This window comes from Myotis lucifugus, unplaced genomic scaffold (assembly GCF_000147115.1).
Source record: "Myotis lucifugus unplaced genomic scaffold, Myoluc2.0 scaffold_58, whole genome shotgun sequence".
Classification (NCBI taxonomy): domain Eukaryota; kingdom Metazoa; phylum Chordata; class Mammalia; order Chiroptera; family Vespertilionidae; genus Myotis; species Myotis lucifugus.
Window position 1 is genome coordinate 5,520,061 of NW_005871106.1, and position 21,577 is coordinate 5,541,637.

The 21,577-nt window shown below is 38.9% G+C and overlaps 1 protein-coding gene across 1 annotated transcript in view; it reads right to left on the bottom strand.

Annotated features, from left to right (window-relative positions):
* Nucleotides 1-21,577, bottom strand: part of PIEZO2 (piezo type mechanosensitive ion channel component 2) — a 330,099-nt gene that overhangs the window by 85,060 nt on the left and 223,462 nt on the right. The window contains 9 exon segments of the mRNA XM_023754259.1: nucleotides 372-520; nucleotides 1,667-1,953; nucleotides 2,601-2,724; nucleotides 4,700-4,930; nucleotides 7,771-7,919; nucleotides 10,742-10,880; nucleotides 11,888-11,926; nucleotides 15,311-15,427; nucleotides 18,661-18,823. Of these exon segments, the coding sequence (XP_023610027.1) occupies nucleotides 372-520; nucleotides 1,667-1,953; nucleotides 2,601-2,724; nucleotides 4,700-4,930; nucleotides 7,771-7,919; nucleotides 10,742-10,880; nucleotides 11,888-11,926; nucleotides 15,311-15,427; nucleotides 18,661-18,823 (1,398 nt within the window).

Here is a 21,577-nt window from a genome sequence, read left to right on the forward strand (position 1 = left end):
GAGCTGAGCTTCCATTTGGAAACCAGAAAACATGACTGGTTAAGTACTAAACAGGTGTGTTTCACATAAAACTGATTTTAGAAAATGTAATTTCATTAAAATAGAGCTGAAAATTCACTTTCAGTCAATTCACTTTTCAGTCAATTCACTTTTCAATCAGTATTCACAGAGTCCTTTTTATGTGCCAAGATCAGGATTAGATGGAGAGAACACAAATGAATAAGACACAAATCCTGTTCTGAAGAAACTTATAGACATTAACTACACCAGGTTTTACTAAAATCTTCCATAAAAGTGTTTTGAACAATATGCATTCAAGTCTTAATCCTGCTTGTCACTTTTACATTCCTTCATACACCAAAATTGCTTACTTTTCTCTTTTCAATCCAGTCATATTTTGCCACAGGCCTGGGAAGTTTTCAAACTGATATGTGTATATAAAGATAAGCACCAGCATAGTGTAAATAACCACAGACATCCAAAAATATTTTAGAATTCTTCTCCACCATTCATAGTGCACCTGTGAATCAGTCATTGAAAAACAAACAAAAAACTGGTTATAGAAAAACTCACAAAAAATGTCCAGTTTATTCAACTAAGACAGAGGATGATATTTACAAATACTTGAAAATAAAGTCTAAGTTCTGTTCCTCATGGAGTTGAATGGATCTGGATTGGAATCTCGGTAGCACCCCAAGTTAACTATGTCTTCAGGCAAGTGGCTGGGCCATACTAAGCTTCTGATTCCTCCTCTGTAAGTAACCACTCTGAGAGTTGTTAAGAGGATAAAATAATGTTTGTAAGGCTCTTAGCACAAGCTATGGTCTATAGGACATTCAAGGAACAGTATAGTAGATGCTGCCATCATTTTGTTTATAGCTTGGAGAAAACTGCCTCAGTTTTGAAATCAATGTGGTAGTATATGATTAAAAATGTGAAACCACCATGGAGAGAAGACATTGTTCTTTACTACAAGCCCATGGATGTTCATTAGAGAGCACCTCCCTGAATTTTTAAGAGTATTTCAAAACTTGATTTATTTCAGTTGATATATTTTTATCTCCACATGTAATATACTCTTGTTTATTACAGTTGCTTCATGTGTTTTATTGGCTGCATGCAAGAATATTTTACTGCTGCACTTGTTTCTATCATTGAATTAAAACTTTTATCATCAGTTAAAACTGAAATTGTAGAGAGACTAATGAAGTATAATACAATATTCTATAACTTCTAATTAATAAAGTGCTTAAGCAGTTGACACATTACAATAGAGGTGTATACACACACCCAGTTTTCTGATTCCAGACTCTAGAACACAAGTGAACTGAGTATCATTCAGTATTTTAGATTATTCAGTCATTGTTCTTAAATTGCTATTAAAATTAACCTAATTTTATAGGCTCCTTTTTTAATCAAACATTTTTGAAAAGCTCATGAACTATTTTTAATTGCTTTTTAAGAACCTAAAATTTTAAAATTATGAACAAACTGAAGTCACTTCCCATTTTAGAGTTCTTAATATGTAATGTTTGAATTGAATATCACTTTAATGATATTTGTTCACGGGATTATTATAGTAACTTAGAATGCCATCATAGGAAGTGCACATATATTCCTGGGATGGGTGTGAGAATTAAAAACTAGAGGACAATTGATGACCCACCTGATACAAGGCCACACAGAACAGAAACAGCACCATGTAGATGATTTTGTACATCACAATTTTACCCTCGAAGCTGACAAAGAAGAACATTCCTCCACAGACGTAGATCCAGTACTTAATGAACATGGCCTCCACCAAATTGCCAAGGACTTTCATGATGTCCTGGTCATCATCTTCTTCCACCTCCTCCTCCTCTTCTTTCTTACTCTCTTGCTTCTCTTCCATTTCTTCCTCTTCTTCCCCCTTCTCTTCAGCCTCTCCTTCCACTTGTGTATCTTGTTCATCATCTTCAAAATAAAAGACTGTGCCATTACACCGAGCTGGTTCCCTGACCAAAACCACACTTTGAACAGGTGTCAGATATGGGATATGGAAGCATGTATTTTATGTGTTACTATGTGATTTGAATGGTTTTAGACTGTTCTAGTAAACCAGGAAGCATTTATAACTAATCATAGTCAAATTTTATAACCTTTCTATGATATATTTTAAAAGAAATAAATTTGGTAATATTTTATACTAATCTTTTAGAATACCTATTTCATTTGCAATATCCATGATAGCTTTAAGTACAACAGGTTCTAGAAAAATAAATAGGCAACAATAACACAAATTAAAACTACTGTTTCAATTTTGAATTCTGATTGTTTGGTGGCTCTTACAATATTACCTTAGAAAAATAATTTAACTTCTTTTAGCCTCTTCTTCCTTCTTCCCTTAAGTGTGAATCACTTTTGTGAGGATCAAATGATACAATATTTTCAAAAACTCCTGTGAATCTCATGTGTAATTTAAATCTCACGTCGTTCAATACTGCTATTTATCACTCCAAGTGAATGTTCACCGTCCACCTAGTCTGAAGCATAGGGGCTCTTTCTCTGTAATTCTGCTGAGCACAAAGATCTCCAGTCACACACTGTACACACTAATTTACCTTTTTCTTCAATTTCCTGAGTTTCAATTTTGACCTCAGATAAAAGAGCTTCCTTTTCTCGAAGAGCTTTTTGCTCGGTGAGGTGTTGCCTCAGCAGTAGCCAAAAAGTAATGGTGAAAAGTATCTGAAAATAGGGAATTAGCAAAACCAGAATTAAGCCACCATTCTGGGTGTAAATACATTTCAACAAATGCAACATGTTCTCCACATTTCAGTGGGAGCTTGCTCAATTAACCTTTCTATTCGAGACGGTGTCAAGCACCTGCTTGATTTCCGTTGGGAAGGTGAGTTAAAAGCCAGGTTTTGAAGGTGGTAGTTGATGTAGTTTGGTGGAGCCAGAAATGAGACACTCTAGGAGCTGAAGAATGTGGCAAAATAGCTGTGTCTGCCTCCATCGGAGGAGTTCAGACCTTTGAAGACCCAGGACATATTTTTCTTTCTCTTAATTTCTGTCCCAGTGACCCATCTGGTATCTGTTAACAGTGTGTGTTTAATAATGTGCTTTGACCAATGTCACCATGATAGATATTTTATGATCTTGGAGTTGTATTATTACCTATAACAAAGTCTTGCTGCCTTTTTTTTTTTTAAACTCCCGGGTACACTAAAATATAAGTAGAGACCTTAGTTTCCCCAGAATAACATTTTTATAAGTAAAAAAATTTATTGCCCCCCAAATTTCCCTCTCCCCCAAAGAACTGTTAGTTCTAAATTAGACAGGAGGTAATTCAACTAGTTAGATGACATGCAATTTTAGAAGTCTCATCAATATTAAAGTTTGGGAGTGAAGGTGAGAGTAGGGTAGGTATGGATGTTTTATATGAATGAATTAATAAACAAATAAATGAATGAATAAAGTAGTCATGATCTATGAACACAGAGGATTATGATCCAATTCACCTATTAGGATTAGCATTCACCTGTTAGGTTTTTTTTCCTTTACCTCCAATAGCCTTCACCAAAAAATCTGTTATAAGAACCAATCCTCTGTGTGGTCTACTCAACACCCCATTTATGTCTGATTGCTTTTATGATATGCCTTGTAACATATAAAAAGGTGAATTTCATGTGATGTAAATGAATGTCTCTCTCAGAGAGCAATTCTCTTCCTAAAGAAGGGTTTCAAGGCTCATTCATAATTACACATGATTGCTTTTACTGTCTTAACACAAAGTCATCAACACAAAGGGGATGTATGTTTAGAATATGCTACTCTGTTCACCAAACAAGAGAGTTGTGGCACCTAATCTTCAAATAGGCCATAAAAATAAATGGATAGTAAAAGATTATGAACTTTCTAACTACAGATGAAGGAATATTATATGTAATCAGTAAAGAAAGAAAAGCATGTCATATTTAATTTTTGCTACTAAAAAATCTTTTTAAGGACATAATTAGAGAAAAATATTTTAACTAATAATCAATAATTATCTGTAACAGCAATGAGTTCAGCCTGTTTTGCAAATCAATTGTCAAAGTCCTCTAATCCTTCTATATGTTTTACATTTTATTTTACTGTTTCCCCATCTCATTTCTACTATACAAGCAATTTTCAATCTTTTTAATCTTATAGCACACATAAAGTAATTACTGAAGTTCTGAGGCACACCAAAAATATATGTTTTTGCCAATCTAACAAAAAAATAGGGATATTTTTGATTCATTCATACCAGATGGCTTATTGTTGTGTTGGTTGTTGTTTATTATTATTATTATTATTATTATTTGACAATCTAAAAGAAAAGAGGTCAATGCCCCTGCAATAGTCAGGTATTGCCTGTTTTAAAAAATTTTGCAGTACACAAGTGTCCCAGTTGCAGCACACCCATTGAAAATCACTGTACTAAAGTATAATTTATACTAAAAATAACTTGGACTATATTTGTTCTTTGAGTGGAAAGCATTGTCACTTTTAAATAAGATCTAAAAGCATGGTGTAATATTTTTTTTGTTCGTGTTTGAATTATTATAGTTTCATATCTTCATTTTTGTAAAGCAATGCATATTTGGAACCGATTTTTGTAACTTTTTGCTTAGATAGGATTATTATGCTTATTGTGGTTATAATGTTTTATGTTCTTGGTTTCTTAGTCACTTACCTTTGAGGAAAGTTCTCCTGGCTTTTTCTTTTCTAAAAATCCTGGGACCTTTTTAATTTCCGGAAGTTCAAAACTCCATATGTACTGTAATACCAGCAATAGATTTGCATAGACAACCATAAAAGGAGAACTGATCATGGCATATTTTCTTCTGTTGCGGATCATCCAGAGAGTGCATGACCAAATCAGCAGCACGAAAGTCAGCCAGCTGTGGTAGGTGATGCTCCAAGCCTTGAGGGAGGAAGGGGGAGGAAAGCAGTGGTCAGTACAGCACAGAGCCATCTACTCTGGTAAGTTAAAAGTCATTTATAAAAGTAACATTCAAACGGGGAGAGGAGAGAGTTGTGCTGAAAGCATGGAGAGAGATCCCAACCTGTGGCACAGAGAGGGAAGAGAAGAGAAAGACTGATTCCCCTGAGAAGAACATTGCTTTTGAAATGCCTATAGGGAATAGATTTAAAGGTAAGGGGGTCTTCATTCCAGTTTCTTTTCCCTCTAGCCCCAAAGGTCTTCATCTTTACCCTGCTTTGCAGTATTAAAAGCAACTGTAAGTGCTTTCTCCCCTCGTTTACCAAACTATCTTGGAGTTAGCAGTTACTTAAGAGTGCTGAGTGCGGCCCAGAGCTGGGCTCAGAAATGGAAGCTGTGGGAATCACCAGCGTAAGCATACTTGTTGCGCTTCACAGATCACTCTCAGATGACCCAAGAAAATTCAATGATAGAAATTAGAAAATGCACATGAGGAAGTTGTATGTTGGGTTTCTGCACACCCTAGACAAAAAGCCACGTTAATTTAAAGACCAGCCTCAGCTTCTGTCCTATAAGGAGTAGAACTAAAGAGCCCTCACACCATTTGTACAAATGATACATCTTCTTCCATTCACACTAAATTATCAAAGAATCAGAAATGTATCTCAAAGGGCAGCTACCAGAACAATGAGTAAATCAGTCTCACAAATATTATTAACTTCAGGAATTCTATCATGTTTTACCATAATCTCTGATACAAAAAAATTTATAGATATGTTTGGTGCTAATTGCAATCAATCATATTCCTGAATATCACTATTTATCAAGCGTTAGTTATAAAGTCTGAAGTGTTTTACAAGTCTGTTTTGCTTCTGGAAAGTAGGCAAGTATTAAGATAAAGGAAGTCAGCATGGACCCAACAAATATTTCCTCTCAGCAATTTGCAAATTTGTCCTAAAGCACAGCTAGCTTTTTAAGTGGCAAATTATCTTAAATTGTTGGTTAAAACATATAGGTATAAACTGAAAATTAAAATTCCTTTCATCAAAATTAAGTTAGTGACTGACAACTATGATAAGCCTGAAGTATTTTCATAAAAATTTATTTCTTGGAAATAGTGTTTTATCAAAATTCAGGTAACATTTAATGTATCTGCATTAAATACTGTATTTAATGCATTTATCCCAGTATGAGATGCAGATGTGACTACCATTTTTGTGTGTGTGACCCAGGAAAGTAAACTTCACAGATATCATAATCCCAGCAGATTTCCCCACTGCACACTGTTCTTGTTTGGAAGGTGAGAGTGAGAAAGGGAGAAAAACAAGTGATGCGGAATTTTTAAAACTTCTTTCCTCTTAAAGCCAAAGTATCCCATGCCTCTCAGTTGTGATGTTGGGAAGCAGACTCTGCAGTATGTTGCCTCCTACGTTCAGTGTCTGGGTTTCCTGAGAGGTTAGTATATCCACACTTAGTATTGAATAAATACATACATTGTTCTAACAGAGTCAGCTCCTCGGGACTTCTCTTTCTGTCTGTGATTAAAAGCCTGCGCAGCGGGGAGCTTCCATGGAAGGCAGACATTTTTAAAACATTAATACTGTGGCTCCACTAACACAACAGAAATGGCAACAGATAAGGGCACGTCCCTAATGAAGGATCTGCTCTCTTATGTTGTTTTTAGAATAGATTTTTTTTCCTAAAAAATGTGTATTCAAAAAAATGTTAAAGCCCTATTTCTTTACAAACAGGGACCAAAGTTAGCTGGCTTATTTTTAGAAAGAGAGGGGAGAGAGTGTATGTTCTTTTGAGTTAAGAATCAGATTTGTAAGTTGCATTTATATGTTTGATATTTTAAAATCAATATTTTGCTGTAGAGATTGATCTGTAGAAAATATCAAAAAGGACCCAAAGAGGACAGAATTCATATTATTTAGAGAACAGAATTTGCAAGCTCCAAAAGAGCCACCTTTAGTTTTGTGGAGCTTTCTGTTTCCCATCCCTCTCTCAGCTATCCCAGTGGAAACATTGATGGAGGAAACAGTGTCTAGGTATTTTCCCCCGTAGCTTTATGGGATATTTTCATTTTTATCATCAAAGATATTCATGAGATCTCTCACCATTAACCACATACTTTGGAAGAGTTTTGTGTTAAATAAGTATTAGGTCTCTCAAAAAATCGAAGACTCTCATGGGTCTTCGATTTCTCATGAGAGTTTGTTTTTAGGAAGTATGGAAATGAGGCTTTCTGTTATCATCTATGTAGAGGCCAGAAGACTGTTTCTGGTGCTGTGGAATGAGAGATGAAGGAAGCACCTAGAGGTGAGTAGAAACATGCCTATACTGAGCGCTCAGAATGGCAAAAGCCCTTGGGAACTCCGGTTGCTTGACATTCATTTGGTAAAAGTTTATTGCAGCTGAGATACAAAAGAGTCTCACTCAAATCTAAGACAAGATGTGAAGGCAATTCTTACTATCGGAAAGAAATAAAAGCAATCTATGATAATCTTGAACACCTTCAATATCACTGGGAAAAACTACACAGAATGTCCTTTTAAATTAGCAAAATAGGGACTATCTGACTTGCTAGGCTAATTTGGGAGAAATGTATTAATATTTAAAAGGAGGCTGAGCGGAAGAGGATATGATTTTGAAATCCATAATATAAAAATCCCATGAAAAATTAATATAACCAAACATTCTCCGCCAAAACAGTGGGGAGATTAAGACCTTCCTGCCGTTCCTGAGAGGACAGCGAGGCTGCCAGCCAGCGGGCCATGCGCACATTTCCCAGGACCCGTGCTGCGGCCTCGTGTACATACCATCATGGCAATGAGGGCACAGATGTAACTTTGTTTCATAATAAACTGGAACACAGAGACCATGGCGTGAACTTTCGCGCTTGTTTTCTCTTCATGGCTCCTTTCCTCTTCAAATTCTTCTTTCTCATCCTCTTCTTCCTCTTTCTTTTCTAGAGAGACAAATATTTTATGTAACTAGTTATGCAAATACAGTATAAGAATTTTGTATAAATGTCCCAAGCAATGCTGCCCATGTATGTTTTTAGCATGGTTTGTCATTTAAGACTTCAGAGATTATTTCCAATTCACAAAGTCCTTGGACTTCAAACAGGATCATTAAGTTTTGCTTGGTGAGTGTAATGGGACCCCGCACTCAGAAATTACAGGAAGAAAATTTTGATTTAAGAGAGTGCGGAGGGAAGCTTCTAAGACGCTCGCCGATGACCCCCTACCTCCTAGTGTTCCTGTCTTGTGTAACCCTCTCTCTTGACTGTGGGTGGGACCTTTGATGGGCTTCTAAGGAACAGAATACTGAGAGAAATCAGCTGCCATGTTGTACGCTGCCAATGGAGGGGCCCAGGTGGCAAGGGCTTGATGCCTCTGGTCAGCAGTCAGCAAAGGCATAAGGCCAGCCAGTAGCCAGGTGAGTGGTCACGGAAGCAGACTGTCCCCAGGCGAGCCCTCAGATGGGACCGCGGGCTTGGCCAGCAGCCAGATTTCAGCATGATGAGCCAGAGAATATCCACCTAATCACAGACAATTCCTTACCCACAAAAACAGGGTGACATAAATGCTGTTTTAAACCACTGAGTGTGTTACTCAGTGATAGATAACTAATACAAAGAGTATGTGGAGTATGGATACAGGAAAAGGGTAGAAAACCCACCAACCAACCACTTTGCCAGAGTGCATGTGATGGTCCATAGTGTCCTTTTGGGTCATGCTGAGGCGGGTAAGTCATACTGAGGATGGAAAGATCAGGCCAAAGCAAGAGAGAGAAAGTGTAAAGGGCTGAGTTGAAGAGACCAGCAACAGGAAAGTACTGCCATGGGTGTGAAGGATTTCTCTGCAAGATCCTCCTACAGATGCCAGGGAAGCTATTTTGATTTCACAGATGAAATAATGAGTGACACACTTAAGTAAAATGTCCTTTTTGTATTTCTTAAATGAAATTAAATAGGCTACATCCCATTTAGGGAGTTACTGAGCACCATGAAAAGGGAGCATAAATCACCGAATAACCAGTGGCCAAGAAAGCTTAGCAGTGAGCCTCTAAGGGCGGCTGGGATATTTCTTCCCGCAGAAGCCCACTGCCCCCCATCCCTCCAACGCTGAGGCAGGACGAGCCTGGGGTTTACTGGGGGAGTCCACAGAGTGGAGACAGCCACGAAAAATCTAAATTTGATGGATTTTACAATTATTGGCATGCTACTTCTCTAGTGATAACATTTTTTTTGCATATATAGATTCAAATAAAAAAAACTTTTGTTTTACATTCGAAAGTTCAGTTTATGATTTAGTATGTGTGGGTTTGCCTTGTCAGCAGTCAGAATTCTGTTCATTTCTTTTCATGTTAAGTAATGTGTCAATAGAAGGATATTTGGCTCTGACCTCTACGTCTCAAACTTCCGATGCCATAAATGCTTGTTCTTGGGCCTTCCCTTTGTGATTCTAATGCCAAAGGTGTGAAAACCACGTTTTGGAAAGCAGTGTATTTCCTGACACATTCTCTAAGTGAAAACCTTCATGTAAGTCCGAGTTGCAAACTGAAACATATGCACGTAGGAAGGAGAAATGGGCAATTAACCAGTAGAGTCGCGTGCTCTGTAGGGATTGCAGATGCCAGCTGGGGCGGGGTGTGTGTGGGGGGGTTCAGGGTGGGGTAGAGAATTGAACTTGATCTGACCTTACGGAGGAATGTTGGATAATGTACTAACTATTTGTACTGCTAAGTAGATGCACTGTCAGAGGCAACTGCAGGAAACACTGATAGTGTTCATAAAGAACTATGAAGAACAGTGCATTAGAATGAGCCTGATAAAGAATTATGAAAGAAAAGGGCGTGAGAGTCAGCTCAATGTACTGATAACACAGATTGGATAGTGGCTGGCTGTTTACTAAATTTAGGATAATATATAACAACTCTAGCTTTAATTCCATAAAAATAGAGAGAAAAATCCATTATACTGTTGTAGCCACTTTGCTGCCACCTATATGCATTCTGCTTTTCCTCCCCTCAGCTATTTCTGTCTATGAATTGGTGATTGGCGTGGTCTCCAACAAGGCAATGACAATAGTGGTCTAGTCGGCTGCTGCCTTACAGAAATAAGGGACTAGTTTGCCAGATATTTGTATTCTTCAAGGGATTCTGGAAATTTGCATTTCTAGATGAGAGCTGTAGCTTTTAAAATGTTGGTTACTATTCAATTTTTTTTTTTAAAGAAAATACTGTGTGGGCCTAAAAACCAAGTCTGAGAACAAGACCTCCTCCACCCCAGGCTGCTTTCCTTTAACATAATACACAGAAAATAAGGAGGGTGGGGGAGGGCCGTGTACAAGTTTTGACCCTCTCCTCTTCTTAATAGACAAAAAGAACTCTTTCTGAAAAGATTCATCCATTAACCTGCAGAACTATTGACCAGGATTACATTATCAAATGACGGGAAGACTAAAACATACATATACACAAGCTGACATCCTTAAAATCATTTTTTACCTTTTATTTTTCAACATTTGCCCTGATTATGCCTCTTAGTTTGTAGATAAGGATAGAATACACATAACCATGTGTTGGGGCAGAATAAAGGGAGCACTTAAGGAACTGAGCTTAATTATACCAACCTTGGAAGACAAGACTTGTTAGAAAAAGAAAGAAGAAAAAAGAGCCAAATCCGATGAACAATAAACAAAAGACAGAGATGTCAGGCTGAATTTATGCCTGCGAGAAACTAAAACCCCGGGCAGACGGCAGTCTGCAGAGCTGGCTCCTCACCTGCAGAGTCATCCGAGGGCTCCCACCGGTACTGCGGCGTGGAGTACAGCTCGGCTTTGGCAGGGCCGTTCTCGATGGGAAGACTGGGGTGGATGGTGTGGTAATCCACAGGGTTGCCATTCACGGTCACCAGCAGGCCCTGCGGGGGCGTGAGGGAAGAGGCACATCTGTGATGCAGCTGCTGTTTTCAGTGTGGACATACAGCCTCCCGCCCTTACGCTAAGGTATAACTCCACAGTGAAGGATGGATGGATAGCGAACAACTTAGTCAGCTCTCCACGTTAGCAAGATGAAATTGTGTCTATTTCCTCTCCAATTGCGACAGATCGCAATAAAATGTAACTCTGACCTTGTCCCGTCTCTGCTGAACACCATGCAATGCACCTCTGTTCTCAGTCTAGAGTATGAACTCTGGAAAAGGCTGCCTGAGGCCTCATGACCTGGCCTATCTTGCCAGTCTCTGCTCTCATGGCGTCCTCCTCCCAGCCAGCCTCCAGCTCTAGGGACTCTAGACCTTTCCTGAGCCCTGCCCAGGAGCCTCACTGCCCTGGCCCATCCTTGTCCTGCCCCACAGCCCATGGCCTCTGCACAGGACTAATGCAACAGGTCTCAGCTCAGACGGCACTTCCTCTGGGGATCTCTGCCTGATGCTGCCAGCTTGTAATTCCCTTATTGTAATACGTCATGTACTATGTGCAATTTCTTGTTTATTTTTCCCCCTGTGTTTCTTTGACTTTACAATTTCAAAGATATGCATATAAACATACACATATACATATATGTGTGTGTCCGTGGACACGTAAGAGTTCCTATTCAAATTATGTAGCATAGCACAGTCCCTGGTGGTCTAGTGGTTAGGATTCGGCGCTCTCAAATTATGTAGCAGGCAAAGCCACAGAGCAAAATGCTTTCTAAAACTTCCAACATGGTTTTTTAAAAGTTTAAATGCATTCTGTATGACTATGCTGGAGTTCACAAGTCAGTGTTTTAATAGCAATAAACCAGATTTAATTTCTACAAAGTAATTATTCAAAAAGTTATAGAGATTGTATAGATCATTAAAATATACTAAAGGAGCTAATTCCATTTACGTCACCTTTACATCACTTATGCACATATAAATAATAATTCTAAGGATATACTAACATCAGATGGTTTGTAGTCATCTTGGGTCATGGATAAAAGCTGCAAAAAGCAATGCAGGACAGCATGTTAATATATAAGCTGAAAGCATTGTAATGTTTATATATATCTACCAAGTTTCACCACACACATATCCATTCTCTTAAACTAGCTCGATGCTAGTATGTTAAAATTGCCATGCAAAATGTAAAGGTACATATAATTGAATGGGATGTTGCTGTTTATTATAACAGTAGAGGCCCGATGCATGAAATTCGTGCAAGGGGCTTGGCCCCCACCACTGCCTCGGCCCCCTCTGCAGCAGCTTCATCTGGAAGATCATCTGGAAGGACTTCCGGAAGGATGTCTCATCTAATTAGCATATTACGCTTTTATTATTATAGATTGTCCAGCTTCTGATGCTAACTTTTAATTTTAACAGCAAGTAAGCAGGCATAAACAACATCACTATAAATGTTAATTATAGTTTCCAGTGTTTTGTTCTAATAGATTAAACTGCTTGATTTTGAATTCCTAGAACCCTCTGAGACACTGCAAAATCCTGAATGTTTGCTTTTCAAGAAATAGATGTTTCATAATAAAGAAAACATTATTTGTTGTGTGTTTTGAGATTATTTTAAGATTTGCATGATGTCTACGACAAAAGAATTATTACAGGACTGTATTTTTTAGCTATGTTAGTGCCGATGGTTTGGGCTCCCCCTAAATAATAAACATTTGCTTTGCCAGTGCAAAGGGGTCCCCAGGTCTTTTAAAACAGGACTCATTTACATTCTTACAAATCACTGGGGGGGGAGGTCCCAAACTGTTCTTTATGTGAGTACTATCTATCAGTATCTACCATTGAGAAATGAAAATTGAGACATTGAAAAATATTACATATTCATTGAAAATTAAATAGCCATTATATGTTAACATAGATATTCAAATAGCTGCATTTTAAAAACAGAGAAAAGAGTGGCATTGTTTTATGCTTTTGCATATCTTTTTAACGTCTGAGTGATTTAAAGGAAGGCAGCTGGATTCTCATATCTGTTTCTGCGTTCAATCTGTTGTGATATGTTGTGTTGGTTGAAGTATGGGAAGAAAATCTGGTTCACTGAGATTTGTAGTTGGCAAAGGAAGAAGCATTTCAATAGTCTATCGCAATAATGGTAGATAGTTTTATTTGCTACTGCATCAAACTCAGTAAATGGTAGGAACTTGAACGTTAGTTGCAATGTGAAATCTGAAATCAAATCAAACTTTACACAGTGTTTCATCAAAATCCATTGATACACTGGCACACTCAGAGATATTGCGGGTTTGGTTCCAGACCACTGCAATAAAGTAAATATTGACATAAAGCAGGTCATCATCTTTTTGCCAGTGGAGTGTTTGCCTTCAATTTGAAAAAAGACACATCTATGAAGTGCAATAAAGCAAAGCACAATAAAGCAAGGTATGCCTGTACCCTGCACCTTGCATGGATCTTTTACCCACACGTCGCAATATCATATGTTGGTGATTTGCTTCAGTGAGTCATACAGCCCTACCAAGTATTGACATATTTCAGCACACAATATTTAAAACAGCACATTTGTTAATATCAGCACTGATTCCATCAAAATAGTCCCTAAGTATTGGGAAGTTTTCAAGCCCTCAGAAGTAGATACAAATTTGTCCATCGTTGAATTTTCACTCAAAAGTTCAAATTTTATCATTGGTGACAAATGCTGTGAGCTGATGCCTTGAAAAGATTGGCTCACTATATTTATTTTCCAGTAACTGTCTGCCAAACACCCACACCTGAGTAATCACAATCTGTCTATCAGCTATTCTTTTAAGTAAACCTGGTGTTCAATAAAAAATGGCTAGTTCAACCCACACTTCCAATGACCCGTCAAATGCTTTTCATTGACACAGTTGTCATACTTTAGTATGTGCCAACTCCTTATTTTGTCACACATAATATTAAAAAGACATGTGCTCTAAGGTTGAGACTTAAGAAAATTAATGCCCTAACCGGTATGGCTCAGTGGATAGAGCGTCGGCCTGCAGACTGAAAGGTCTTAGGTTCGATTCTGGTCAAGAGCATGTACCTTGGTAGCGGGCACATCCCCAGTGGGAGGTGTGCAGGAGGCAGCTGATCGATGTTTCTCTCTCATCGATGTTTCTAACTCTCTATCCCTCTCCCTTCCTCTCTGTAAAAAATCAATAAAATATATTTAAAAAAAGAAAATTAATAAAAAGTTCTGGTTCATCAAGGATATAGTTAAGTGGAACTGGCCTTTTTGCTTTGTTTTTTGCAAGTGTGTGGCCATGAAGAGTTGACCATGACTGTAGGGGTTCATGCCACTGCCTTGGTTTGTGCTTTTGTACCATCAGAAAAAAATTAATTAGCACAACAAAAGGTAAATATTTAACCAATTATTACAAAAATAGTTTTGAACTTGTGGATTGCTGTAAGGGCCTCAGGAATCCCCACTTTGGAAACTGCTGGGCTATCCTTCGTGGATATCATCACTTAGTGAAATGAGCAGGATCAGCTGGAACATGGTGTATGAGAGAGGAAAGGACCCCTGGAAATCCTCAGATATCCGAGGGGGCCACATCTTCTCCACATGGCTGCCAGCTCCCTAAGACAGCGTTTTCATTGTTCCACCCTCTCTCAGCACAGGACGGCCATGGGTAGCATAAGACCACGTGTCTTAGAGAAACTCACCTACCACCAAATAAATCAGAGCATCTGCTCCTCAATACTCTAACATGCTACAAAGCAAAATGGCTGACTCCATCCAAGAAAAATAAGATTCTGTGTCTTTGGAACATTGCCAATGGGTCATCTTAGCAAGTCAGTATAGCACTGATTGAGTTGAGTTCAAAATGGTTAATATGTGCTCAAAACGTTATATGAATTACCCAATTGTGACTCACTTTTCCTTGTCAATCCATACTGTTGCTTCACAGTAGTAAGAGACACTTAATTGTGTTCATATAGATTGTTTTGATCTTCTCTAAGTGGTTTCTTGAGTTATTATTGTGGCTGGCTACCTAATAGAGTGAAAGTATTATCTGCAATGTATTTCAACACGGAGACTTTCACCACCCAGTGCTAACAGATTACTTCCTTAGGTTTTGATTGTTTTAATACAGCTTTACTTTTTTTAAATGAAGAACATTCTTTCTCTTTAGGATTAAGAGACTTCAGTGGAAAGCACAGCAATACAGAATGGTGTCTCAAAGAGTACAATGGAGCCATGGTATACCCTTTGGAAGCACTGGGCTCCCTCTTGAATAGAGCTCTCCACTACTAAGACTTCAAAGTCAAACCATTTCTATAAACTGAGCAACTTGAGATTGATGCTATATGACCAATATTCAGCAATATAATATGAAAATAGCAAAATAAAGTAGGAAATGGAAATTCCTTTCCTAGTGTCTTACTTTTCTCTCGTCAGTTGGGTAATGGGTTGCATACCACAGGCTCCGCCTCCTCTCAGCTGTCATTTGGATGGGACTACAGGCCAGGGCTCTCTCCTCCTTGGTTCTCTCATCCTGCACCTGAGACACAGAATAATAACTCACAGGACCAGCCCTGCTTCCCGGAGCAGTTCCCTCATCCACGGGGGTGACCAGGGAAACTTTCCAGCTTCGCTTTGATGTGATTATTTTTTAAATTAACGTATACAATATAAGAGGTTTTATCAAGACACTTTCAAAAATAACAAAAATTCTGTCATTTAAATGCTAAGCTCATCATTATTAAATGTTCCTGATTACTATTAAGCCCCATAAATTATAGGAATATGTTCTAAGGTTAAATATCCACAGCCTCTCCATGTGTGTTCTAAACACTAGAAGACAACTATACAAATGGTTCTTAGAGGAAGAGCTTTAAAAAAAAAGTGCACAGTTAACTATGTAACCCGGCCATGGACAATCTTTAATTAAGAAGAAATTTATTAAAGGCAAAATCACCTAATAGAGTTTACATACAATATTAAGCAAGAATATATCTTATTCACAAAACTATGGCCTTGCCTAATAAGACATTGGCCTAAATTAGACAACTGGTCTGGGAGAGATGATAAAGAGAGGGTATAAGGAACAGAATGCATTGGGTGATTTAGTTTGCTGTCTCAACAAAGATGGCCCAATACAAAGGAAGTTAACCACTGATTTTGGAGCAGAGGGAGGGGACACAGTCCTACTGCCCAGTTCCCCAGTTCTCGTGCCAGCATGCAGCACCCATGGAAACACGCAGGCACACTGGGTGGAAATTCACACTTGCCAGGTGGGAGTCCATATATTACATTTAAGTTTTGACACCTGCATATCTCTCTCTCTCTCTACTCTCTCTTCTCTCTCTCTCTCTCTCTCTCTCTCTCTCTCTCTCTCTCTCTCGGTAGACTTTTACCACAGAACTAACCTTTATTTGCTGGCTGGCATTTTTCACGCAATGTGCCAGGTGATCTGGAATGATGATATAATCGGCCACCTGTCTTCCATCATTACCTCTATGAGCCACACCCCTGCAGCCGCTGTGATGTGTAATACTGCTGTTAACTGTGCAGGCTGTCACCTGTGTGGTCTTCCTAGCCGCCTTCCTGTGTCCCCAGATGCCCTGCGGCTCAGGCAGCCCAGTGTCTCATCTGAACATCTCATCCATTGGAGCAGGGATAGCAGCCTGCCCCTTTGTGGTAGTGGGACAGCCAGGGCACACGGCGCCTGCCATTCTGCGGTCGCCTGAGAAATCTGAGAAAGCTAAGGGCACTTACAAACTCTTACAAACTCAAATTCCTTAAAGTAACTTTCGTCAATTATAAAACTCTGTTCAGAAATAGTTCCCATAATACATGTCAGTTTCTTTTGTACACGCATTTACTCGGGCATATATACATATTCATATTTGCATGTGGTTTTGTGGCGGAAGCAAACACAATAAACACTTACAGGATTTTACTGGCACACTTGAATTTCAGAAGGGAATTGGAAAAACATATAACAGACGATAGTTGGATTCCCTGTGACCCCATGAGCATTTTGTTACTGTGCAGCTGCTGTCAGTGGGCCCCAAAGAAAGGTGATACATGAGAAGCCTGTGAACTAGGGAGGCTTCCCTGGCCCTCATCCTCCGGGACTGGCTGCACAATGGGGAGGCGTTTCACACAGGAGAGAGAACAGAAGAGGCCCAGGCCTCAGGTGGCACTTTTGCCAGGAACGGACAGACACATGCATCCTACCCAGTGTCGTTGTACTATCTGCCTCAGATCCCATTTCCTTCTCGTGGCTCTTTTTCTCCTGTAAAATGTACAGTTTCTCTAAGTGGGCATTTTGACTATGGGTTGCTGCTCTATCCTCAGCCCCAGGTTTATCTGAGATAAACGGCTTCTGATATACAGGTATCCAAAAAATGTATACACACTCTGAATAATTATAAAGGCAGTGTTTATTAAAATATATTGCATTTCAAAATGTACTAGAAATCAGCTGTTAAAGTGTGTATACATTTTTCTAGGACACCCTGTATATTTGTTGACTGGCTGAATGAATGAATGAATGAATGAGTGGATTGTCTGTGGGTGTGAAGACAGAAAAAGGGAAAGTAGGCAACCAGGGCCCCAAGCTAGAAGTGATATGAGAGGAGGCATGACTGGATCGCAGAGACTTCAGCCCAGCCGTGCTCATTGGAACTGCCTGGAACCTGCGGACCCTGCCCCGGCAGGTGGTGGATGGAAGGTGTGTCAACCTGTCTGTACTACTTGCCTCCCTCACATACCAACAAGCTGCCTTAATAACTGAACTTTTTTTAAAGTAACATTTCATCTACCATAAAAAATTTATAATTTCTAAAAAATCCACAAAGAACAAAAAGACAGTCTGGTAAATCCAAGATTTATAAAAACCACGCACAAAACCCATGGTAGTTAGAGAAATAGAAAATGTTTATATAAGTAGCACTTTTGAAATGTAGCTTTTTTCTACTATCTATTACACATTCACATACACACACTAATTGAAAATATGCCAACATCAATGTCTGCAAAAGCAGTTCAGCCTTTTCTAAATGGCTTTCTCTCTCATTTACTGGATAATGCAGCTGTTAATACTGCACAAGTACAGTGAAGCGATTTTTAATTACTTTTAAGCAAAGATAAAGGAATTTTTCTCCCTCAAAACATGTTTTAATCATGAAAACAACTGAGCTTCTCACAGACATTGAGGTTCTATCATGCCAGCAGTGCTTAGAGGTAGAGGTCTGAGACATTTGGAAAATGCCAGTCACTGCGATGACAGGGGATACAGTCGCTGAGAACCTCGCTTTGTTGTCAAACATTAGTTTGAATCTGGTTTCTACTCTGCAGTAGGTGTGTGATTTTAGATCGCTTTACCACTCTAACCTCATTTTACTCATCTCTAAGTTGGGTACAATACTACTCTTCAGAATAGGTAGTGGGTTGAAAAAGACAATGCATGTAAACAGCCTAGCATGTGGCCTGGTACTCTGTACTAAGTGCTCAATAAAAATGAGTCTTCCATTCTCCACCTCACCTATCATTCTTAGCAGCTCATGTTGATAGATAGCATCAAAGGGAAGCTGGTCTTTGTTCTGATAGGATGTGTACTTAGTACTCTTTGTAGAATCAAAAAACGCTATAAGCAGAACACTATATTTTGGGGAATATAGGATTGCTATCAATACTATATTGAGCACTTAACGGGAATGAACCATTTCACCTGGGTTTTTCCAGGTTACTTTGCAGACAAGATCACAAAAACCTTTTGATCCTTACAAGCGGCTCCTGCAGCCAGAGGCGGATCAGAGTGGCCAGCGTGTAGTACATCACCAGCAGCAGGATGGGGTGGGCGTGGTGGTACCATAATAGGGCTGGGTTTGCCACGATCTTCCACGTGCTGGAACAGTCTGTTTGAATCACTGATTTGATACCAAACAACCTGTCAAAAAATAAATAAAAATGTTTTAAAAACATAACAAACTCTGTGTCCCTAATACAGTAAAGAAAAATCTCGTTTTTAGTTCATACATGAGCTCTTCTTAGGTTAATCCATCTTATTCTGGATATTTCATTACTCTTCTGTATATATAACTACATCTTTAAATAATATATGTATTTATATATGTCCTTAAATCATATGTGTGTGTTAGCATGTGTGTGTGTATAAATGTTGCCAACATTAGCCAGATGACCTTTACATTAGTTCAAAGATCTAGCTAATACTAAATCCTTGCACACCTATTAAAAATTTAATTGCCAATCAGCCCTATTTAAACATGCTTTATTGAAATGTCAGGTCAGTAGTAACATGTTACTAAATCCAGGTCAATGAGCATATATTTTGTATTTGGTATGATTTAGCATTAGCTATTCAGTTAGTGTTGATACTATTGGGCAAATGTTAAAATTGGAAACTATTCTACAATTCAGTCATAAAAGCCAGATATTATATACTATAGTTTCTGTTAGATATATTTCCACCTAACTTTATTTATAGGCAATTAGATTTTTTACTTTGAAACATACTTTTATGATGTGTTTTAAATTCTGAAAATTTTTACGTTCCTTCTACTAATAATCAGAATGTATCTACTTATATAACGAGAAAATATGTAAAGTACAATTTATTTAGAAATTCACTGTATATGAATTTTTCTAAAAAAGGATCCTATTAAATGAATAAAACTTTTACAATGTAAGTGAGTCTCATATCTTTCTATCATTCCTATTTCTTACATGGGAAATTCCTTTGATTTTTATGTTACAGTCTTCAGTTATAAGATCTTCCAAGACTATAGTAAATGTCCCTCACTCATAAACCTTTAAGTTGATTATTGTTTTCTATCACAAAACAAGTAGAGTACTGGTGAACTTCTGAACACAAATTTTAAGATAAACTACATAGAATTTAAACTTGTCCACTTCATAGCCCTGGAGAGGTGGAGGGATGAGGGAGGCATTTTCTGTAGAACTGGCTTGCTGGCAGCTAGTGGCAGACTTGTCTCCGGGAGAAATTTCAGCCCAGAATGGGCAACTGTGGCTCTGCTTGTCTGGGAGGTGGTGACACTCAAGGAGTACAGTGGCATGAGGATGTGGCAGGAATCACAACACTGGCACTTGGTGAATGGCTGAGGGCTCAAGGAACACTAGTCCAGGGAGACAAGCCCCCTTCAGGGCTTAAGGAGCCGCACAAGGATGAAGCAGGGTCCTGGGGCTCTGAGATCCCTTTCATGTGCTTCTTCTCCTTGGAACTTCAAACTACTGTGGCATCTGCAGCAGCTCCCCTCTCCGGCTGGAGTCACCTTGGGATCCTTTAAAGTACCACTACCTGGCCCTACCTCGGACTATCTGAGATCTCTTTGGGTAAAGCTGAAGGTGGTAGAACATTTACAAAGGTTCCCTGAGGGTTATTTGCAATGAAAGCTGAGAATAACCCCTCTGACACTGTTTACTACAAAGGTAAGTAACTCTATAGTACACATTGTGCACAAACGGAGCAGTTTGTAAAAAGACATCACCTCAGAGAGGCTGCAGGAGCCAGGCTGACTGTTTAGGTCTATATCTTCCCTTTGCTTACCAGCGGTTCTCAACCTGTGGGTCGCCAACCTGTGAGTCACGACCCCTTTGGGAGTCGAACGACCCTTTCACAGGGGTCGCCTAAGACCATCGGAAAACACATATATAATTACATATTGTTTTTGTGATTAATCACTATGCTTTAATTATGTTCAATTTGTAACAATGAAAATACATCCTGCATATCAGATATTTACATTATGATTCATAACAGTAGCAAAATTACAGTTATGAAGTAGCAACGAAAATAATTTTATGGTTGGGGGTCACCACAACATGAGGAACTGTATTAAAGGGTCGCGGCATTAGGAAGGTTGAGAACCACTGGCTTAGACGAAGCTCATCAAGCTTCTTGGGTCTCCAGAGAGACCCTTCCTCCTTTCCCTCTGCTTCAGGTCAAATATACTTTCTTGCCTCAGTTTGGAACCTCAAGACTCTGCTTACAATAACATTTATGCAAATCCTTTGTTTGGAGAACATATTAGTTTACTCTTTCCCTAAACACAAAGTTCCCCTGGTAAATACATCTTTAGGGCTAGTTAACATTCCTCTCCAATCCTTGTTTTCACTGCTTTTCTACAGAGCTCATACCTTTCTGTGAGGTAGGAGAGCCGGATATGGGGTGATTCACAGCATGGGCTTTAGGGTGAAATTTGAGTTCAAACTCTGGCTTTGCCACTCCTATCATGTGTCTTGGGGGTAAATAACTTATCTATACCTCAGTTTTCTCATCTTTAAAATGGGGATAATAGAACCTACCTTAAAAAGTTGTTGGAAGCATTCAATGAATTAGAACTTGACACTGATAAGTATTCAATAAACCTTAACTATGATAATGATGAACCCAGTCCTACAATATAAAGTAGGTGCCTCATTTTCCTTTCCTACTTCCTCGCAGGGTCCCGGAGCCTTCTTGGGAGAACACAGCAAACAGTGACTGAGTCCTATCCAATGCCGGACACTCTACATCCACAGCCTGCTTTAGCACCTCACTGACTCCATGAGGTAAATATTATTCAACCACCCACAAGAGGAGGAGGCCAGAACTCCAGTCTCACAATGAGGGAGCCAGGCAATTGGGACCCATGTCTGTTTGAATTCCAGAGTCCTTCCCCTC